Genomic DNA, 24388 nt, shown 5'->3' with positions numbered 1-24388 from the left:
TATAATGTGTAGTAAGTCATGCCTCTGGCTCGGATGATCGGGTAACTGCATCATGTCTATATACGACATCAAATAATCAATTCATTAAAATTAATACACTATATTTGGCATGCACCGTCTGGACGACTTTGGTAACTATAATTACCTATAATAAACGATGGCCTAAATACATCTTTTTCGTACTTATGGGATTGAAATTGCGAAATTAAAGTCGAGCGAATAAAAAACGCGAAATTAAATACCTAGGCAAATATTTAGAATTACTAAATCATGAATATCACAGATAGTAGGTTAGATAGTTTGCTGAAATGAGAGAAGTTTGTTGAAATGTGCTGTGGCGTACGATCCCCATACTGGACGCCAGTTGCCGTGCAAAATGTACACTTCATGCACTGTGAACATTTATATAAAAAATGCCTACTTCGCAACACCTGTCTATTTCTACATTTTCTTTAAAATTAAATCATGCACAATATTACTAACACCCGGGCCGAGTGTATAAAAGGTAGTTAACTTACAACTAAATTTACTGGCTGGACGAGCGAGAGGAAAGACACGTGTCATGCGAGTGATCCATTGCGCACTCAACGCCCCTCAAGATTGGAAACTTTACAATCACTGGCATTGTCTGTCTAAACTTGATTAATGAAAATTGGAAAGCATGCGCAGTTGTGAGAGTATAAGCAAAAGTGCGCAAAAGGATCACTTGTACTCACCCTTAGCGATTGCTTCTAAATTAAAGTTATAATTCTTAATATAATAATGACGTTACAAAGCGCGATTGGTAGTCAGGGCGAAAAACTTTCGAAACAAAACGTTTCCTGCAGTGACAAATAAGACCAGAATTCCCAGCAAGCATCACCACTTCTGACGTCATTATGCATAAGGTCTATTATACGTATAAATGTTTTCGCAATATATACGAATGATATAAGCGCATCCTACTCGTGTTCGTGAAAGGCTTACATCTTTGCTTATTTCTAAAGTTTGTTACATCTCTTTGAAACGTGAAATTTGTTACGCTTGCAGTACAACTTTTATATTCTATATTGTTGTTTATGTTTTCAATATACGAATAGATTGGATTAGTTCAAATATAATACCTCAACTTCTGACGGAGTAAAATAAATGTAGCTTCCTGTAAGCAGCGATTGTGTTTCTCTTGTGTTGTCTGCGTATCCAGACGGTGGCTTATAGCTGACACCAAAAATTGCGGCATTCCCTTCACCACCTTTTGGTTGGAAAAGTGATCCGTCGGAAATCGAAAAATCTGGACCAGTCCCAAATTTAGGACCAGATTCTGGGTTACGAAGTACTGCATCTTTGCATTTGGCCTCTTTGCAATGTGACTTAAACGGGGGAAGGTCGCCGTTGTTTCGAAATGAAAACAAAAATGAACCTGGAGCATTAACACCACCCATATTTCCCGTCCAGCTAGCTGCTGCATATCCACCAAATATAAAAGACTTATTATCTTTAAGAACTTTTACAACTGTCAGTGTTGGAACTTTAGATTTGCATTTCTGTTGAAAAGTCGCGCTTTTATTCCCGTCTCTAGTTATCCGCCAGCAGACGCTCCAATTCCCTGTCTCTGGCAACCATTCTCCCAATAGTCTTGTAAACTCTGGGGACTCGGCTGACAATATGTGAGAATCAAGTTCATGAACTATAAATATAATGTAAGCCGCATTAATTAACCATAGTAGACTTAATTAGCCATATATTTGACAGACTCGGTGAAACTGTGACCGAACACTCCAGACAGGTATCATATAACACGTACGCAGGTGTTTATAGAGATATGATAAAAAAAGGGACAGTCGAAGTCTGATACTATAGAAATGCAGATCACTAGCGTATTGTTCATATAATAAAAGTAAAGTGTTGAAGTAAACTCGTGATTAATACTGGTGTGTCCAACGATATTTCTAGAACCTGTGGCGGCAAGGCTAACAATAACACTGAAGGAAATTCTCGTCGTTAAAATAAATATCACGCCATTTTCTAGATAAAAGTACATTATGTTCATCTATGCTGTAAAATAATCTTGCCTGAGCATGTATCCTCATTTCCAATATATATCCACTTTGACAACTGACAGGTCGAAACGTCGAGAAGTGTTTTTGTCTATTTTAGGCAATTGTTAAATGCCACATTTGATGCTAAATTACGTTAATATAGTGTAAAATAATCTTGCCTGAACATATTTTCCCATTTCCTGCAAAACCTCTGCGACAGTGACATTCGTAGGAGCCAATAGTGTTATTGCAGATTGCGTTCGAGTGACATTTGTGAGTTCCCAGCGCACACTCGTCAATTTCTAGAATGACATTAAATAGCAACGATTCAATAAAAGAAGTGTAAAAAAATAAATGTCTACAGACATGGATATATAATTATGATAACTCAAAATTTACGTAGCGGGACAACATAACTGACTACGCTACTGATCTCGATTCACAGACCTTGTGCATAATGACGTAGCAAGCCGTGACGCCTGCAGGGAATTCTGGTTTTCGTAGTCACGGCAAAAATTAAAATAGACCTTGTGTATAATGACGTAGCAAGCCGTGGCGCCTGCAGGGAATTCTGGTTTTAGTAGTCACGGCAAAAATTCAAACTTTAAAATTCCCCGCCGTGACTACTAAGACCAGAATTTCCTGCAGGTGTCACAACTTGTTACGTCATTATGCATAAGGTTTATTATGACGGGGTAGTTTCCAAACCGTCAGCGCGTGTTTAACTTGAAAAAATAAATTCTTCAAGATTTCCTGTGAATAGTTCTTTTTTTCCAAGTTTCACATTTTTAACGAGAAGAAATAATATTCCGGTTCATTTTATTCCGGAGCTCTCGATTCCAGTTCTCGATTCCAGTTCTCGATGCGTGCTGTTCTTGCACCATCACCACCATTAATATAACCTTAAATATAATATGCCCCCAAAACCACGGAACCGTAGTTTGCAATAACCGTTTCCTGATCCCAAATTATTTCTTAATCTTAAATCCTAGTCCTGAGTTTAAATATCAAAGTTAAAGAGTAAAATAAGATAAGTTCCCCACCTGGCATACAACTTTTATTAAACACCTACAGAAGAAAAGAAAATATATTCATTAAAGAAATTTAAAAAATCGAGTAAATTAATTCCTCAAACAGCCTTTCTAATGGGTGACACGCTCAATCACGCTCACCAGTGCTCCTTATATTTTACACAACAGGGGCCAGTTGTATGGAAGCTTGATAGCGCTATCCATTGAATAGTAATTTCTTCAACCGTTATCAAAATGCTTGAAGAGCAATAAAATTTCAGGAATCTTAATTTAGGAATACTAAGATTATAATCGAAGTTATACAGCGATTTACAGTCGTGCCAATAGATGCGTTGACCAATTGACCGAAAAATGTTGGCCAATTCATTTCCTAACTCGAAGGAACACATCTGAACAATTCCTCAACAATTTGAAAGTTCCTTAAAAAGTTCCTATAACTTCCTGTTTCATTGACCAATCAGATTGCTCAAAAATAATATAGTAAATTTGATTGGTTTAATGGTGTACTGCTTCGTGCCACTCATCATTGCAGGATTGCGACATATTGATCACAGGCCCAGATCCGGTTAGGGAACAAAAATTAGGTCGTACTAGTACGTGGGGGGGCGCTCGTCAATTAAAAAAAGTTAGCGCACTTGCTGGTCCGCTGGACTGACAAGACTGAGTGCTTTAATAAAACTGGCTTTTATACCGTTCCTGCTAATTATTCTAGCATCTTCATTATGAGTTTTGCATAACTACATAACGTCGCTATCCAGCTTATGCGAGTATAAAAAGCAACAGATCAGATTATATTAAGTCAGATCATCGACAAAATTGAATTATCATTTCCTTCATTCTATATGACTTCCGCAATGGAAAATTTTAGCGGCTAGAAGAATAACTTTTAAGATATCCTGTCTCGATTCTACAACCAACCTTACCTTTGCTGGATTAATGAGATATGCATGATCATAAGAGGAGTTTTTCTCCAGCATTTTCTTTGATGCAGTGTAGACCATATTGTGCAACATTTCGCAATTTGTTTCGTTTTCAAACATCCAATTGTTTTTGTAGTTGATTGATCTGCAACATGGCTCAGTGACACATTCCATAAGGCAATCAATCATCTCGCCCTGAACGAACTTACTTTTTATAACTGAATATTTAAGCCTGGTACCTACAATGTTGAAAGCCGTACAATATTTGTTATAAGTTTTATTTGAACAAATATTCTTTAAAAAACGTAGCTACTCAATTGTCTGTCTATATCTATAAAGCTCAGGGCCATCGCTAGAACCTTAATTGATGGGTGCATATTTATATCCATATTCGAAACAATAGCTAACAAAAGAAATCAGTCGGGCATAAGATGAATATATGAACCCCCATTGTATGAACCGGCCTTGATAAGCTATCCCCTGGAAAAAATTTGCACCAATTCAAGTTTTATCTCAGTGAACAAGTCAAGGACGACCCGATGGCTCAACAAATTACGGGAACTTAATCCACACTACTTTCCCTACTACCTTGGTTAAAGTAAAAACAGTTGAAACGGCTGTCAATGCATACACCTATAATAAAGATGTGAGCAGCCTCTCGTTGACTATTTCAAATTTAACAGGTTGCACAGGCCGCTCAAATCCGGCAACTTCAGTCATCTTATTGTTAGCCCAAAGTGTCGTATACAATGTCAGATACACGTCAAAAATGCTTAAAACTTGTGCTATGTATATTCGACTCAAATTGCGAATAATTAGCTATAGCTTTTAGAAAAAATATTGAAAATAATCCATCAATCCAATAATCTTAAGATCTTGGCATAGGTTTTATACCTTCAAGAGTAGAATTGTAACAAATCAAAGCACCCATCTCTGAATGTGTTCCTTTCAAAAGTATGGAGGAGAGAAGTATACATAACCAGAGATTTGCATTGTCTTTTATTTGTTAACCTGTGAATGAAAAAAATATACATCAAACCAGTCACGACAATTAGCTATATAAGCACAGGCCTGTATGGCAAGGCAAACTGTGTCATAGTTACTACATTACATACACCGACTGTGAAATATTCGATAACAAGTTCAGTCTTATAAACATAAGACTGTTTTCCACTTCTTGGCACTCGGATAGCCAACGGGTCGGTACGTACTTATAACAAACTCAGTTGCTATTTTGGTTGATGCATGATAACAACAAAACACAATGAACGATAGAAGTTGATTTCTGAAAGAACGAATCTTAAATTCTTACAAAAAGCCAATCACAAAACTTGTTCATTTTAGGTAGATACTTACTGGATAGAACTATAAAGCTTTTAAAAAAAAGGAATATACGCTGCGCTTCGCTAGGATACGGTTGCAGTGGAAAACAAGGCCTTATAACTCAGCGGATCACTGGAGGCATGTATTGCAGCAAGCTGGATGCATAACATGAGAAATGAAAAGATTGATCCATACAACATAATTCCCTGCTGGCCTAAAAAGTATGGACCAGTTGGTCTCTCTACGCAACATGCGGTATATTTAACAGAATACACGACACAGACGCGACAGTACATCACCAAGACAGACCATTTCCTTAGAGTTAAACGTGCTTCCTAACACGCTAAACATTGTGTGCATGAACCAAGACAAAAATCACGATGTTTTAAATAATCAAAATCCTTTTAAAATAAAATGATTTTTTTTATTAAGCATGCTGTAGACGCATTTTCGATAATTTGTGGGGGTGCGTATTCATATATTCGTTCTGCCCGACAAATTTCTGTTGAACGTACATGGCAAAAATAGCTAAACAGTAATATGAATATTCACACACATGCACATACATATACCTACCTAAAAATTTATCGCCCTAGTTTCGCCGTCAAGAAACATGCACTAATGAGACTGAAACGTCTCATATACAGAAGCTATGTTTTTACTAACTGTATACTCTGGGTTACGATAATAAGTTGGCTCTCCTCTCTTTATACTTCCATGCTGCAAACAAACTTCCATTACTCAAAATGATTAAAAATATATGTAAAATTATGAATATACAGACAAACCTTAAACTCTGAACGCGCAAAGAATCATTATTCTTTGACTTGTGACTTATTTGCATCTAATTTGCGAACCCGAGCATATAGCTACTACGTACACACTGAATTTACAGCTCTGGCTAAATTCAACAGCTTTTAGAAAATTATATCAGCGATGCAATTAGAATAAAATAAAAGCACTTACTAGCTTTTATTCATCAATTTTAAACACATCATGACGTAAAGTACATAGACACGTAAACACGTGGAGTGATAATACATAAATATAATACATATCTGTATTTGATAGTATATATACACTAGGAAAGTGTACCATAAATGCTATAGCCGATATTCCTTTCAAATAAGAGGATATCTAATTTTTCATTTCCTGATAGGTCGGCATCAATACAATATATTATTTTCCAGCCCATCTGCTGCAGCCAAACCTCCCGCTAGTTTTAAATGGCTTTTGCATGGAAATTTCAACCACAAACTGTCCCGCAGAGAGTTTTGTTAATGATGAAATGTATACTAAATATTTTATGCAACATATAGGACGCTGTACTATACATTTTAAGGAGCGTGCGTTTTTGAGACATTTCAACGAGCCGCGCTGACATAACAAAGTTATGAATATCGGCTACTCCATTGAATATGCTTTAATTGTAAATTTGACGACCACAATATAACTCTTTCATTATATTTTGTGCCTGTCAGAAATATTAGTAATATTTTTTATTGCTTTTTGTTGTACCTGTTCTGATACATGCGCATTTGACTTATCTGCTTAATATCTGCTTTAAAAGAATCATGAATCATTATCGACATCAATCAACGTCAGTCTCCCAGACGCATTTACAAAAGACTGGTATTCCACCTTCTGCGTGCTATTTTGACTTGCTACAGCTACAGCTATAGCCTATTCATATGCACGCGAAAATAAAAAAAAACACCCAAAGTCAAAATAATATGACAGTACTATAATCTTCATAAGCATAATAATTACTGACATTCATAGCAACCGCACTGCATGGGGTAATTAATTATGATGACGCGGTTGAGAGAAATCAGTAATGGCGTTGGAATAAACTAATATGGCGCAGGTAGCTATATGAGTTTAAGCAACGCTTTTTTCAGCAAAGCTTTTCTCGATCCAAAGTAGTATGCAATCATTTTGTCAATACATTAAGTATTGACGATACTTATACTCATTAACATTTTACAAAACATGTCGGAAACCAATGCAAACTTTGCTCAGTTTTGCTTTGGGCATTTCACGGCAATAAAATAACTGCAACTGCTTATAAGATATTGTATTACCACCTGTGGTAAATGGAATCAGAGTAGAAAGGGGACGGAATTACCTTGCAATGTTTTAGACAGGTATTAAATTAAGCAATGAGACACGAATAAATAAATTCGTTTAGAAAAAGACAGGAGGAAAAGCGAACAGGAACAAAACAAGTATCGCAGATCCTTTTGAATGCAGATGAGTGGCTGTTTGGCCTATGCAGGTACAATGCGGGACAGAAAAAGCACTTGAAAGTATACACTGATTCGGGATCTTTAAGCCTTTCTTTTTGAGTTAGAGAACATTTGAGAGAAGCGGAAAGTTGGCTGAAGTATTACTGCCATACTTCTTGCTTGAGAACTCAAATATTGTTTCTCTCTAGAAAAACGTCTGATTTGAAAGAGGCTATAATTCTCCCGACTAAATGTTAAACCTTTCTTAACAAACTAGGTAACTCCGCTTGTATCCTCAATTATTCTGATTTCTTCAACGCTCCACTCGCACAATACATCTTGCAAACAGCTGTAAATTTATTAAAATGTAGGCCTTTTTATCTTTGTCACTTGCCCTTGTCTTGAAGATGTCTTAGGTTAAAGGCGCAACCCCAGCTTCTCTGTTTGATGTTTTAAATGTTACGGTTTTTTACGAACCGTTGTAAAGATTCATATTTATTTTGGATTACGAAGTTTAAAAATTCCCGCTTAGTTTTGCCAATGTAAGTAGTCTAATTTTCATTTCTCAAGAGAGCTTCTTCCCTTCAGATCTTTACGAAGTTTCGACATTCATCATGCATAGAGATTTTTTCGTGTACGAGAAAAAATACTAATAAAAAATACATAGATACCTCCGGCTGCTCCTACTTTTGCAATTCCTGCTTCGCAATACCGCTTAATATTGAACATGGCTCTTAGAATTAGACCAAAACTGGCTAAAAATTGGGATAAAATTCGATACCTTTTTTCAAAGATGTATTTGAGAACTAATTTCAACACCAGAATGATGTATTTCATCACCAGATGAATCATAGCCGAGTTTCAATTTCACATGACATCGAGTAAGAACAAAAGGGCGAAACGTAAGTACTGAGAAACTTCTGGAATAATGTAATCGAAAATAATGACTAAATTCGTTTCCTTTCTCTCACCTTGCTTTATTTCATCAACAAGCTTCGATACGAACACAAATAAACAGCAGTTAGAAAATGTTTTAATAAGTAGGGGCAGATTATTGTCATTAAAAATTTACCTCGTTGCTTAGCGATAGCGGCGCGTATATTTCAATTTACCAAATCATATCATTTTTAATTTAAAATATTTCTTTTAGAATTGCAAAACAAATTAAATTGTCCAAAACCACGGCGTATATCCGTCAACTTAATTGCCCTTCACGCGTTGCCTTTAAATTGGGCATGAAACTCAATTTAACTTAAGATATCAGATTTGCGTGTTTTTAAAATGTGTGAAGTGTAATTTCGCAAGAAAAAACTATTCGCACTTATATCCTGTAGCTTTTGCAAATCCTAATTATTTCCATTCATTTCTTTTTAGCTTTATCAAAAAGAGATTTTTTAGCTGAATTTTTCACAATTCGTCGGCTCTTCAGGATTCACCCCTTGTTGATATGTGTAAATGCGCTTTACTGTTCATTGGTTATGCCAATAGTATTTAAGAACATGCATCGGCAAATCGGACACGGTATAAAGTAGAGCTAGGAGACACGTGATTTATGAATGCATGCACTTATTTGGTCGACTTTGTTCTGTACTGTTTACGTCATTTGTTTATAGTTTTGAACCGTATCAACGTAGCTTCGTTCGACGTATGAATGTAATTGAGGCGTGTATGAAGCCTGTTAAATAAAATATCAAATGTAAACCGGGAGTTTTAACAGTTTTTTCTAACAATAAGGGGAATCACGAAATCTATTCCCGGAAAGTTTCCTCAAGGTTCATGACTTTGGTCTGATCGTCTGCTCGAGGTCTGCCTTTGAACTTTTTTCAGTCAAAATGATTGTACTTTTTAGTCCAGTATTAAAATACGGAAAAGTGTATAATCCCAGTGTAGAAATAAGGAATGGAGAGGGATAGAAACAGCGAAGTGAAATGATCTATGAAATGAAAGCCAAAAGAAAGATGAAAGAAAAGAGAAGGTTCGGTTATAAAGACGGAGGAGAAGAAAAGAAAAAAAAATAATGGAGAATGAGGATGGGGGAGCAAAATAAAAAAGGATTGTAAGTCGGATAAGAGCAGAATGGTAACAGAAGAGGCCTAGTGATAAACATAGGAAATGAAGGAGGGGATTAGTAAATATGTGAATACCAAAATATTTCACGCCTTCTTCGAGTATTTCTTTACTGATTTATAGAATATAGAAATATTAAATTCTCCGGCGAACCTTTGCACTGTATTTTTTCCCCTTCTACAAGCTCACAATATTTTTACGGTATAATATATCATTTATAGACCTCCGCTTGGAAGATTCGCCTAACTATTTCCCTCAGGCGAATCCCTGGGAAAATATCATCACTTCGGGAAATATTTCGCCGAATCTTCCTCACTCCAGGTCTATATAAATGATAAATGTATGGTGCAATTTTTTTTGGGTGAGCATCCGTGGGTTTCACGTTAATTGAGGGGGCCCATATTCATATATTCTGCTATGCCTGGCTAATTTGTTTTAAAACAATTTCACTTCAATATAAATCGGCTGTCATAACAGAATATATGAATATGCATGGCCCCCTCAACTAACGTTCGATTGACGCCTATCGTTCCAATGATTGGAAAGATACTTGCTTATCTTGCAATCTGCGGAGAGACAGAATAGAAAGATTTCACGGCCTTAAGGGATATAAACCTTCGCTGCCAGTGGTTGCTAAACCCAAAAGTTTGAAGATATTGAAAATACCAGTTTTTAAATATGCAAAATATTTAAAATATTTAAACTTGTCGTGCTCATTCCACCCAGCACTGAGAACTCCTTGTTATCACCTTGAAGAGCCAATCGTCTTGGTGTACTCCTCTAATCTTTCATGCATCATCAGTTTTACTTTTCTTTGTGCTCCCAACCTTTCCACGCATTGCCTTTTTCCGCGTAGAGTTTTTCTGATTATCATAACTTTCTTATAAGTATGATTTGCTTCATGCTAGAAATAAGATGACTCCTTGATAGCTTTCCTTCAAGCTTTTCTTTCCACCCCCAAACTCATTAATTGACATCTGTAAATCTGAAGGCTGAGTGAGGTACAAATTTCCTCTTATTTTTATTGCTATTAATTTTTAAATAAATCAATGAAATTGACATGAACATGCCTAAAAACTGTTTTTAAAGACATTGTATTTCCGACCGGTATCAGATATTTTGGAAATTGCAAGTGAATTGTCTCGATACAAATTAAATAGTTGCTACCTTCCGGCTATGAAATACTTGCAACATGAAACTAATAAAAAAAAAACGCTGATTCATTTATTAATACAAATCTTATTACTAATTTTGCTTTCAGCTTGCAATAATTAAAACGCGAGGGCACAACGTTCACAACTTCACAGTGAATAAAGTTTGTAGACACCCTGTAGAGATAATGACTATAAAGACAGTGCAATCAAAAATCGGCTGGAATGAAACATTCATAATTTTGTGAACAATTTCCATTCACGACAGGATACGCCGAGTGTTTATATTAGTGATGAGGAAACGCATAGCTATGTAATATTATTGTCAGTAGGATAGTTGCTGTACTATCTAATGACCCGTTTTTGAGGCATTTCTATGTACCGGACCTAATGCTAATTTCGACGACTTGAAAAGACTCTTGCGTTTCCCTCATTTAAATACTACATGTGCATGTTATTACTTTTTGTGCCCGTCAGCCAATATTAAATTATTATTGACCCAGCGTGAAGTCTGTTCTGTAAAATATCAGTCCGAGGCTTTTTACTCCATGCAAAAATCTAGTCTTTCAATCAGAATAAAGGATTCTGCCGTGGTGCATGCGCAAACGCGTCGTTAACTTTACTTATTTAAGCTATGAAAACAGCATAATACTTAACTCCAGAGTTCCGTCCGTAATTTCTCTTTTTACTCTTCACCTTTAGGCAGGTGCTTTTGACATAATTATGACATAAAAGAGGGAAGGCTAATATTTGTATCTTCGTGTTTTCTCTTATTCGCATTCTTTTAAATTGATTACTTTCACGGTCTGTTAACACGAATATTTGAATACGAGTCCCTCACGTAAGCATCTCTCGCGGCCCCTGATGTTGGACGTTGAATGGTCATGGTACTTGTGCGCACGCGCAGAATTTGAAGGAGTGAAGACTGGTAATTTAAACAAGTAAAACAACAACCACCTGAAGACAAAAAGTAGTATTTCAATAAGATCTTCGCAATTTATCATTTTTTTCTGTAAGAATGCAATTGATGTTAATAAGTTTAATTCTTTTCATTCTGACTTTAGGTACTCGTGATGCTAGTCTTTGAGGGCTGTGTGTTTTCTCATTAAAGACAAAAGATTTTAAGTTGTACTAGCAAAGTTACGCGTAAAAAGGTCCGCGACGCGCCAAATTTGCATGTCGTGTGTGAGCGTGAATTCTGAACAGAACAGTCATGCATATTCATAGGTCAAAATATATACCAAACGTGTAGACTAAACATTTGTTGAAAGCGTTGAAAGTGAAGTCAGCGAAAACCCATGCATGCCTTTGCTCTGCAGTGACAAAAGCAGCTATTCAAACAATAATCATTCAACGTAATGACGAGCAGCAAAACATTGTAATATGATGATATCATAACCACCTAGAATTGTAGTGGCTAATCAGTATTAGTGCAGGTAATTATATTGTTTTTACTGGCATTCGTTTTTAATGAGATTTGGGACCGGTTTTTTGAGAAAAATCTCTTTTTGCCTTCTTATTATTGAGATTGAGATTGAGGTTTATTCGAATTGTAATTCAATTACGTAGTACGCGTATGTAGGAATGTAGTTACGCGTAATTGTATTAGCAAAGTTATGCGCCAAATTTGCATGTGAGTGTAAGCGGGAATTCTCAACAGAACTGTCATGCATATTCATTGATAAAATATAAGTTAAACGAACACAAAAATATACAAAACGTGTAGACTAAGCATTTGTTGAAAGCGTTGAAAGCGAACTCCAATGCAGATCTTTGCTCTGCAGTGAGAAAAAAGCAGCATTTTTAATGAATAATCATTCAACGTAAAGACGAGCAGCAAACAATTGTAATATGACGATACCATAAGGACATAAATTGTAGTGGCTAATCAGTATTAGTGCATGTAATTATATTGTCTAGTGGCATTCGTTTTTAAATTAAATTTGGGACCGGTTTTTTAAGAAAAATCTCTTTTTGCCTTCTTATTATTGAGTTGAGATTTATTCGAATTGCAATTCAATTGAGGTTTGTTAGAATTGTTTGAATACTATAAACTAAGACTTGTGGAAAAGATTATAATCAGCAAATGAATAACATTCAAATACGTAATTACATGCAACCGTAAATGGTGTTTATGAGTGAACACAAGCCGAAATAATTATGCGATGGCAAACTAAGACCTATTAAACTTCTGGCCAAGCAGGCCCAAGCTGTAGCTTTTATTGGTGCTATAACTAAATACACTGCTATTTATACAATTAGCTCTGTGGCATGTATACGATTAGAAATTATTTTAAATTACCATTTTAAACTATTTTAAAATCCATTGAATAAAGTGATTTCCTTTTAGACAATTTGTAGAAAACGTATCCGTCTACACTTTCATTGCGGCTGGTGACATTTACACTGTATGGCATTGTCTGTGTTTTATTATGGAGCAAAAGTCGTTATTTATTCTTAATAGTTGGATAAAATTTGATATGCTTACTTCCCAAACATGTAAACAAAAGCAGTGTCAAGAAGGATTTCTTTCTTGACTCACTCTTTAACTGCAACTTATTAATTATAGTCTTTCTCAATCTCTGTTTTTGGTCGTGCAATAATGAAATACATGCAAACAGGCGTTTAATTTATGGCCTTTTGGAGTTTAACTTTATAAATTATGTTCGTTAAGCCTTTTACCTTCATCGTAATTTTGCTCATCAACGCACAACCTCCCCAAGGGTTTTCAACAAAAATAGATGCAGTTTATTTTATATATAATACTCAACTACAACTCAACTTAATACCTCAACTTCTGTTGGAATAAAACATAAAATGCTCCCTGTAAGAAGCGCCAGTCTTTTGGTTTACCTATATTTTTGTGTATCTAGGTGGTGTCTGATAGCGATGACCGAAATTTGCCACATTTACGATGTTCACTCCATTTATTCCATCGACGATGGCGAGATCAACCAAACCCAAACTTTGGATCAGAGTTTGTGATTTGTAATATTGTATTGTTTTCATTCGGATTTTTAAATGGCGACTTGAAACGTGGAAGCTTGTCGTTATTATGAAATAATGTTCAAATACTACCGTAATCTGGAGCGGGTACATTCAAGCCTCGTTTACACTACACTCAATCAATTTATTGGCACGGCACGGCTAAAATGGGTACCTGCGGTACCCGTGCCCATTTAGATAGTGCCCGACCTTTGTTTTGGTAATCTGAAAACTAATAAACTTTAGCACGGGTACCCATTTTAGCCGTGCCTGGGCCAATAAATTGAGTGTAGTGTAAACGAGGCTTAATAATACTATTTACCACAGTCCAACTACCTGCAGCAACCAACTGCGGTTCAGTTTAAATATAATACCTCCACTTTTTCCGGGATAAATATAAGGCTCCCTGCAAGGAGCGATTGTGTTTCGCTTTCTTGCTTGGTATATCCAGGAGGGAGCTGATAGGTATGACCAATATTAGCGTAGCACTCATAAGTTTGGTGACTCATTGTTTCGTCGGCAATTGAAAGATCAGGACCAGTGCCAAACTTAACTGCAGATTTTGCGTTTCGCTGTATTGCCTGTGCGTTATTATCAACTTTCAAAGGCGACTTAAACGGCGAGAGGTCATCGTTATTGCGAAATGAAAACAAAAATGAACCTGGAGCAGCAGAAGAACTTCGTGTTTTTGCCCAACTAGATGTGGCAAATCCACCAAATACAAAGGCCGTGCGATTTTTAACAACTTTTACAACCGTCAGCGTCGGAACTTTCCCGTCACAACCGTCATGAAATTTTTCACATTCCTCTTCACTCATATTTGTCGCTCTCCAGCAAACACTCCAATTCCCGGTCCGTGGCAACCATTCTCCCAATAGTTTTGTAAATTCTGGAGACTCACCTGACAATATGTCCGAATCGAATTCGTGAACTATGAAACGTAAAAATCATTTTTATAAAAATGAATAAATTGAAAAAACACATGGCATGGAGATAAGATGTTTTTATTATATTTTACATGTAACAAAATTGTAAATCAATTTAGCTTCGCGTTTTTTTGCCCCTATATAAAAAAGTCGATTAAAATAACCCCTACTTTCATAAAAATGTCGAATAAAATAATCTTGCCTGAACATGTTGTCCCATTTTTTGCAAAACCACTGCGACAGTGACATTCGTACGAGCCAATAGTGTTATTGCAGGTTGCGTTTGGGTGACATTTGTAAGGTTCCAGGGAACACTCGTCAACATCTGAAATAAACGATCTTGTTGAGAGCCTACAACACTTTTTATTTTTTATCTTTTTTCTTTGAATTTTTAAAAAAAATTCTTCTGTCAAACAAATGCTGGTATAACTTAGCATCAAATGTGGTGTAACAACTGCCTAAAATAGACAAAAACACTTCTCGACGTTTCGACCTGAGGGACTTCTTCAGAACTAACTCTCCTGACGAACGCTTTCAAATCAAAACGTCAAGAAGTGTTTTTTGGCAGCTGTTATTATACCAGATTTGATGCAAAGTTTTTTGAAGACGCTGCCATGCTGCTCCCTGGTTATATTGGAACGTTAATACTTGTATAGTTTGACTTCATATAGCTAGGAAACAATGTCGCGTACCAGGGCCGTGCCGACCGATATTTTATTGGGGAAGTGTCACAAAATTTTGGGCCCCTCAACACTTTATCGACTTTTGGGCCCCCTTAAAAGTCGCAAGCTATTTAATGTTTCAGTAAATCTTTTACAGTTACAAATAATTAGAATCTAACCATTGCAAGTTTAATTTTGCCCAAACGAAGGAATGTACAGTCATATCAATTTAATGCGCCTGTGTTTAATTCCAGACCACGCCTTGCCAAGGTTTTGGAGATCAACCTTCTCAGCCAAATCTTTTTCGCATGCCAAAAGCATAAGAGAATCAAGTCTTTTATTGTCCATTGAATTTCTACAGCGGGACTTGACAAACTTAAGCTTACTAAAACTTAAGTTTTGAATAAATGAATAAATACCCGGCTTAATTTGTCTTTAATCCTGCTTAGAATCTTTCAATATGATGAAAATGACAGACATTTGAGCCCACAGTTGATGTGATCAAAATAAGCGCAAAAAACTTCATGTAAGTCGTGCTTCAAAGGGGGAGAAAACGAGAAGAAAACGCTAGTTTAAGAAGACATTAGGGGGAAAAAACCAGTTGAAAATCGAAAAATGTTGGTTATTTTCTTCATAAATATAATTATTTTTAGCTTTGTTGTTAAATCAAATAACTGAAATAAGGCAAGTTCTTCCCCAAAAGCAGGGCCCCTTAGGATTTATTTTGGGGGGGTGATACACCCCCCCACACCCCCCCAGGAGGTACGGCCCTGTCGCGTACGTATCAGATCTTTTACGGTATAGAAATTCTCTCAAAAGTTCTGTATTTTGATTAAACTAGAGGTGCATTTCCATGTTCGCAATTACCTCAATAATACCGCCATGTCTTTGGTGTACTTTTATCAAAGAAACGTGAATTTCATCGTCGCTTAACTCCCTAAAGTCTGCCGCCATTTTGTTTACGTTTCTCTACTAGACAGATATGAGCTCATATCTAGAGAGCCAATCAGATTGCACATTAGCTCATATCCAGGACTTGTGTAAAAAATAAATGAATATGCACAACCCTTCGCGCCCTACCGCCCTAAATAGGCTTCTAGAGACGGCCCTCCTGATGTGTTACACCTTCAGTTTCCGTTAATGTCCAAACCCAAACTCTATCAAAACCCTATTTATCGCTAGGATACGAATTAAAATTATTAAAATAAAAAAATTAGCATCAATTTTATTATCTCTCGCACGATTGGAATACATCTCAATGTAAATGGTACAAAATTTATGTTTTAGATTAATTCTTTTTCAGGCAACTTCGGTGAAATTACGCACTCTAGTTCACCCAGTAGTTTTGTTTAAAGAGCCAATATCAACCTCAGGAAAATAACCTACTTAGATAGATTAGATGATTTTAAGAACATTTGCAATATATTTGATAAGACGAAAATTTGATCTTCATGTATTTTTCGGGCCTCAAAGTAAGCTTTTTTCGTGTTTGACCGTGAGGTGCTGTGACTGGGAACAAGTTGCGCTTTTTCACCGGAAGTGACGTACATTGGAGAACACGCTAATTTTGTAAACAAGAAACACGCTTTAAAATATAGAAATATTGAGGCAATAAAGTACGAAATCATGTATTATAACCTTTTTGTCCGTTGATGTACATTTTGTTTCTAGACCCAAACTCTATCAAAACCTTATTTATCCCTGGGATACGAATTAATGTGAATGAAATAAAAAAATTATCAAAAATTTTACAATCTCTCGCACGTTTGGAATGCATCTCAATGTAAATGGTACAAAATTTATGTTTTAGATTAATTCTTTTTCAAACAACTTCGGGGAAATTACGCAATAGACTGCACTCTGTAATTTTGTTTAAGGATCATAACTCCAATTTAAACAACAATCGTGGGCAAAATGTAGGATTATTTTATGGAATTTTGGGCAAAAAATAATGATTATTACTCCTGGAATGAAAAATCTTTTCTGCTCAAAGAACAAAGTGGATTTTTGACGTTGCGTTTTTAATGCTCCTACTTTTATAAAAATGTCGAATTAAAGAATCTTGCCTGAACATGTTGTCCCATTTCCTGCAAATCCACTGCGACAGTGACATTCGTAGGAGCCAATGGTGTTATTGCAGGTTGCGTTTGAGTGACATTTGTGAGTTCCCAGACACTCGTCAACGTCTGAAATGAAAGATCTTGTCAGAAGCTTATAGTTAAAGACCACTTATATCGTTTGATACCTTTTTAATGCATGGCTTTATTAAGAAGTTTATTTGTAAAAGGAATACTGGTATACTCAGTTATAGACTTTATAAGAGATAACAATGTCGTGTGCGCACCAGGTCCCTTAAACCTAGAAGTGCTTATATCTAAGAGTGGGTCTACTTTGTTCAAACCCCCTAGCTATATAACAAAGTCGATTAGAATAATCTTGCCTGAACATGTTGTCCCATTTCCTGTAAATCCGCTGCGACAGTGACATTCGTACGAGCCAATAGTGTTATTGCAGGCTGCATTCGAGTGACATTGGTGGATTCCCAGCGCACACTCGTCAATTTCTAGAATGGCATTAAATAGCAACGATTCAATAAAAGAAATGTGAAAAAATAAATGTCTACAGACATGGATATATAATTATAATAACTCAAAATTTACGTAGCGAGACAACATAACTGACTACGCCACTGATTTCGATTCAATAGACCTTGTGCATAATGACGTAGCAAGCCGTGACGCCAGCAGAGAATTCTTGTTTTAGTAGTCACGGCAAAAATTCAAACTTCAAAATTTCCCGCTGTGACTACTAAGACGATCTCTGTTTCCATGCTGTTCTTGCACAATCACCACCATTAATATAATCCTATAATTTATATAAATATGCCCCCAAAACCACGGAACCGTAGTTTGCATTAACCATTTCCTGATCTCAAATTATTTCTTAATCATAGGTCCTAGCCCTGAGTTTAAATATCAAAGTTAAAGAGTAAAATAAGATATTTTCCCCACCTGGCATACAACTTTTATTAAACACCTATGAAAAAAGAAAATATATTCATTAAAGAAATTTGAAAAATGGAGTAGATTAATTCCTCAAACAGCCTTTTAAAAGAGTGACACGCTCAATCACGCTAACCAGTGCTCCTTACACAACAGGGCTGCATAGTAACCGCCGGTTGTATGGAAGCTGAATAGCGATATCCATTGAATAGTGATTTCTTTAACCCTTATCAAAATGCTTGAAGAGCAATAAATTTTCAGAAGAGGAACCTCAATTTGGAAATACTAAGATTATTATCGAAGTTATACAGTGATTTTACAGTCGTGCCAATAAATGCGTTGATCAGTTGACAAGTTCATTTCCTAACTTGAAGGAACACATCGGAACAATTCCTCAACAATTTGAAAAGTTCCTTAAAAAGTTTCTAACTTCCTGTTTCATTGACCAATCAGATTGCTCAAAAATAATATATTAAATTCTATTGGTTTATTAGTGTACTGCTTCGCACCACTCATCATTGCAGGATTAGGACATATTGATCACCGGACCAGATCCGGTTAGGGAACAAAAATTAAGTCGTACTGGTTGGTACGTAGGGGGGCGCTCGTCAATTAAAAAAAGTTAGCGCACTTGCTGGTCCGCTGGACTGACAAGACTGAGTGCTTTAATAAAACTGGCTTTTATACCGTTCCTGCTAATTATTCTAGCATCTTCATTATGAGTTTTGTAAACTACATAACGTCGCTATCCAGCTGATGCGAGTATAAAAAGCAACAGATCAGATTGTATTAAGTCAGATCATCGACAAAATTGAATTATTATTTCCTTCATTCTATATGACTTCCGCAATGGAAAATTTTAGCGGCTAGAAGAATAACTTTTAAGATATCCTGTCTCGATTCTACAACCAACCTTACCTTTGCTGGATTAATGAGATATGCATGATCATAAGAGGAGTTTTTCTCCAGCATTTTCTTTGATGCAGTGTAGACCATATTGTGCAACATTTCGCAATTTGTTTCGTTTTCAAACATCCAATTGTTTTTGTAGTTGATTGATCTGCAACATGGCTCAGTGACACATTCCATAAGGCAATCAATCATCTCGCCCTGAACGAACTTACTTTTTATAACTGAATATTTAAGCCTGGTACCTACAATGTTGAAAGCCGTACAATATTTGTTATAAGTTTTATTTGAACAAATATTCTTTAAAAAACGTAGCTACTCAATTGTCTGTCTATATCTATAAAGCTCAGGGCCATCGCTAGAACCTTAATTGATGGGTGCATATTTATATCCATATTCGAAACAATAGCTAACAAAAGAAATCAGTCGGGCATAAGATGAATATATGAACCCCCATTGTATGAACCGGCCTTGATAAGGCTATCCCCTGGAAAAAATTTGCACCAATTCAAGTTTATCTCAGTGAACAAGTCAAGGACGACCCGATGGCTCAACAAATTACGGGAACTTAATCCACACTACTTTCCCTACTACCTTGGTTAAAGTAAAAACAGTTGAAACGGCTGTCAATGCATACACCTATAATAAAGATTTGAGCAGCCTCTCGTTGACTATTTCAAATTTAACAGGTTGCACAGGCCGCTCAAATCCGGCAACTTCAGTCATCTTACTGTTAGCCCAAAGTGTCGTATACAATGTCAGATACACGTCAAAAATGCTTAAAACTTGTGCTATGTATATTCGACTCAAATTGCGAATAATTAGCTATAGCTTTTAGAAAAAAATATTGAAAATAATCCATCAATCCAATAATCTTAAGAGCTATGTAGGTTTTATACCTTCAAGAGTAGAATTGTAACAAATCAAAGCACCCATCTCTGAATGTGCTCCTTTCAAAAGTATGAAGGAAAGAAGTATGAATAACCAAAGATTTGCCATTGTCTTTTATTTGTTAACCTGTGAATGAAAAAAATATAACTCAAACCAGTCACGACAATTAGCTATATAAGCCCAGGCCTGTATGGCAAGGCAAACTGTGTCATAGTTACTACATTACATACACCGGCTGTGAAATATTCGATAACAAGTTCAGTCTTATAAATATAAGACTGTTTTCCACTTCTGGGCACTCGGATAGCCAACGGGTCGGTATATACGTAATTATAACAAACTCAGTTGCTATTTTGGTTGATGCATGATAACAACAAAACACAATGAACAATAGAAGTTGATTTCTGAAAGAACGAATCTTAAATTCTTAAAAAAGCCAATCGCAAAACTTGTTCATTTTAGGTAGATGCTTACTGGATAGAACTAAAGCTTTCAAAAAAAAGGAATATACGCTGCGCTTCGTTAGGATACGGTTGAAGTGGAAAACAAGGCCTTATAACTCAGTGGATCACTGGAGGCGTGTATTGCAGCGAGCTGGATGCATAACATGAGAAATGAAAAGATTGATCGATACATCATAATTCCCTGCTGCCCTAAGAAGTATGGACCAGTTGGTCTCTCGACGCAACATGCGGTATAATTAACAGAATACACGACACACACGCGACAGTACATCACCAAGACAGACCATTTCCTTAGAGTTAAACGTGCTTCCTAACACGCTAAACATTGTGTGCATGAACCAAGACAAAAATCACGATGTTTTAGATAATCAAAATCCCTTTAAAATAAAATGATTTTTTTATTAAACATGCTGTAGACGCATTTTCGATGATTTGTGGGGGGTGCGTATTCATATATTCGTTCTGCCCGACAAATCTCTGTTGAACGTACATGGCAAAATTAGCTAAACAATAATATGAATATTCACACACATGCACATACATATACCCACCTAAAAATTTATCGCCCTAGTTTCGCCGTCAATAAACACTAATGAGACTGAAATGTCTCATACAGAAGCTATGTTTTTTACTAACTGTATACTCTTGGTTACGATAATAAGTTGGCTCCCCCTCTCTTTATACTTCCATGCATCAAACAAACTTCCATTACTCAAAATGATTAAAAATATATATAAAATTATGAATATACAGACAAACCTTAAACTCGGAACGCGCAAAGAATAATTATTCTTTGACTTGTGACTTTGCATTTAATTTGCGGACCCGAGCATATAGCTACGTACACACTGAATTTACAGTTCGGCCTGAACGAAAAGTTTAAGAGCTTTAAAAAATTATGCCCGCGATGCAATTAAAATAAAATAAAAGCACTTACTAGCTTTTATTGATCAATTTTAAACACATCATGACGTAAAGTACATAGACACGTAAACACGTGGAGTGATAATGCGTAAATCTTCAATATTTGATAGTATATATACGGTAGGATAGTGTACCATAAATGGCTATATAGCCGATATTCCTTTCAAATAAGAGGATATCTAATTTTTCATTTTCAGATAGGTCGGCATCAATACAATATAATATTTACCAGCCCATCTGCTGCAGCCAAACCTCCCGCTAGTTTTAAATGGCTTTTGCATGGCAATTTCAACCACAACCTGTCCCGCAGAGAGTTTTGTTAATGATGAAATGTATACTAAGTATTTTATGCAACATACAGGACGCTGTACTATACATTTTAAGGAGCGTGCGTTTTTGAGACATTTCAACGAACCGCACGTACATAACAAAGTTATGAATATCGGCTACTCCATTGAATATGCTTTAATTGTAACTTTGACGACTGCAATATAACTCTTTCATTATATTTTGTGCCGGTCAGGAATAATATTAATATTTTTTATTGCTTTTATGTTGTACCTGTTCTGATACATGCGCATTCGACTTAATATATCTGCTTCAAAAGAATCATGAATCATTATCGACATCAATCAACGTCAGTTCCGCAGACGCATTTACAAAAGACTGGTATTCCACCTTCTGCGTGCTATTTTGACTTGCTACAGCTTTAGCCTATTCATATGCACGCGAAAATAAAAAAAAACACTTAACGTCAAAACAATATGACAGTACTATAATCTTCATAAAGCATAATAATTACTGACATTCATAGCAACCGCACTGCATGGGGTAATTAATTATGATGACGCGTTGAGAGAAATCAGTAATGGCGTTGGAATAAACTAATATGGCGCAGGTAGCTATATGAATTTAAGCAACGCTTTTTTCAGCAAAGCTTCTCTCGATCCAAAGTAGTGTGCAATCATTTTGTCAATACATTAACGATACTTATACTCATTAACATTTTACAAAACATGTCGGAAACCAATGCAAACTTTGCTCAGTTTTGCTTTGGGCATTTCACGGCAATAAAATAACTGCAACTGCTTACAAGATATTGTATTACCACCTGTAAAGCGTAAATGGAATCAGAGTAAGAAAGGAGGAACGGAATTACCTTGCAATGTTTTAGACAGGTATTAAATTAAGCAATGAGACACGAATAAATAAATTCGTTTAGAAAAAGACAGGAGGAAAAGCGAACAGGAACAAAACAAGTATCGCAGATCCTTTTGAATGAAGATGAGTGGCTGTTTGGCCTATGCAGGTACAATGCGGGACAGAAAAAGCACTTGAAAGATTATACACTGATTCGGGAACTTTAAGCCTTTCTTTTTGAGTTAGAGAACATTTGAGAGAAGCGGAAAGTTGGCTGAAATATTACTGCCATACTTCTTGCTTGAGAACTGAACGTCTGATTTGAAAGAGGCTATAGTTCTCCCGACTAAATGTTAAACCTTTCTTAACAAGCTAGGTAACTCCGCTTGTATCTTCAATTACTCTGATCTCTTCAACGCTTCACTCGCACAATACATCTTGTAAACAGCTGTAAATTTATTAAAGTGTAGGCCTATATATATATATATATATATATATATATATATATATATATAATATATATATAATATATATTATATATATATATACACCCGTTTGCAAAAACGTTGGCCGCAGATAGATATATAGATAGATACCCGAAATCTAATTAAAATTGCATATGTTGTGTAATATGATTGAAATCCCATGCAAATGTATTCATATGCAATTCTAATTAGACCTCGAGTATCTATCTATCTATCTATCTGCGGCCAACGTTTTTGCAAATGGGTGTATATATATAATATAATATATATATATAATATATATATATATATAATATTATATATATATTAATATATATATAATATATATATATATATATATATCAAAAAATGTGTAGGTTGATAACACAAGTAGCTGTATATAAAAAAAGTTTGTCTCGGAAGCAATGAAGATCAGACAAAGGATATCAAACAACACTAAATCTAATCATTTTGCACAAACGTTTTCGCTTTTTGAAAGCTCCTCAGCTAGGTGCTGAATACTTTGTAAGAAATCAGTATTCAGCACCTGAGGAGCTTTCAATAAAGCGAAAACGTTTGTGCAAAATGATTAGATTTAGTGTTGTTTGATATCCTTTGTCTGATCTTCTTTGCTTCCGAGACAAACTTAATATATATATATATATATATATATATAATATATATATATATATATAAGATAGATATATATATATATATATATATATATATATATATATATATTATATATATATATATATATATATATATATATATTCACTTCACCTTGTCCTGAAGATGTCTTAGGTTAAAGGCGCAACGCTAGCTTCTCTATTTGATGTTTTAAATGTATTTTGTTACAGTTTTTTACGAACCGTTGTAAAGATTCATATTTTTTTTAGATTACGAAGTTTAAAGATTCCCGCCTAGTTTTGCCAATGTAAGTAGTCTAATTTTCATTTCTCAAGAGAGCTTCTTCCCTTCAGATCTTTACGAAGTTTCGACATTCATCATGCATAGAGATTTTTGCGTATTCGAGAAAAAATACTAACCAAAAATACATATATACCTCCGACTGCTCCTACTTTAGCAATTCCTGCTTCGCAATACCACTTAATATTGAACATGGCTCTTAGAATTAGACCAAAACTGGCTCAAAATTGGGATAAAATTCGATACCTTTTTTCAAAGATGTATTTGAGAACTAATTTCAAAACCAGAATGATGTATTTCATCACCAGATGAATCACAGCCCCGTTTCAATTTCACATGACATCGAGTAAGAG

At 35.6% G+C, this 24388-nt stretch overlaps 1 protein-coding gene across 2 annotated transcripts; it reads right to left on the bottom strand.

Annotated features, from left to right (window-relative positions):
• On the bottom strand, positions 1 to 24388 carry LOC114535510 (adhesion G protein-coupled receptor E2-like). 2 transcript variants are annotated; one of them, XM_028556809.1, is made up of 6 exons: positions 24282 to 24388; positions 20122 to 20239; positions 19232 to 19467; positions 18323 to 18347; positions 2198 to 2320; positions 1 to 1666 (listed from the first exon to the last, which is right to left on the bottom strand). In XM_028556809.1, exons 2-6 carry the CDS (start codon positions 20219 to 20221, stop codon positions 1086 to 1088), a joined length of 1065 nt encoding a protein of 354 aa, XP_028412610.1. In that variant the 5' UTR covers positions 20222 to 20239; positions 24282 to 24388; the 3' UTR covers positions 1 to 1085. The 2 variants fall into 2 exon arrangements, with proteins under 2 accessions (XP_028412610.1, XP_028412611.1); XM_028556810.1 differs by lacking the exons at positions 18323 to 18347; positions 19232 to 19467; positions 20122 to 20239; positions 24282 to 24388 and adding exons at positions 3062 to 3086; positions 3973 to 4208; positions 4864 to 4980; positions 8302 to 8512.

This window comes from Dendronephthya gigantea, unplaced genomic scaffold (assembly GCF_004324835.1).
Source record: "Dendronephthya gigantea isolate DGI-Jeju-01 unplaced genomic scaffold, DenGig_1.0 000120F, whole genome shotgun sequence".
NCBI lineage: Eukaryota > Metazoa > Cnidaria > Anthozoa > Malacalcyonacea > Nephtheidae > Dendronephthya > Dendronephthya gigantea.
The sequence above is the reverse complement of the archived record's forward strand: the minus strand, read 5'-3'. Positions and strand labels throughout refer to the sequence as shown.

What these genes read in the sequence shown, in the direction of transcription:
- LOC114535510 (XM_028556809.1), bottom strand. Translation starts at nt 20,221, where the DNA reads ATGGCAAATCTTTGGTTATTCATACTTCTTTCCTTCATACTTTTGAAA. An exon ending in TTACAATTCTACTCTTGAAG is followed by an intron (nt 19,468 to 20,121) that starts GTATAAAACCTA and finishes TCAACATTGTAG; the next exon opens with GTACCAGGCTTAAATATTCA. An exon ending in AAATGGGAAAATATGTTCAG is followed by an intron (nt 1,667 to 2,197) that starts GCAAGATTATTT and finishes TTATATTTATAG; the next exon opens with TTCATGAACTTGATTCTCAC.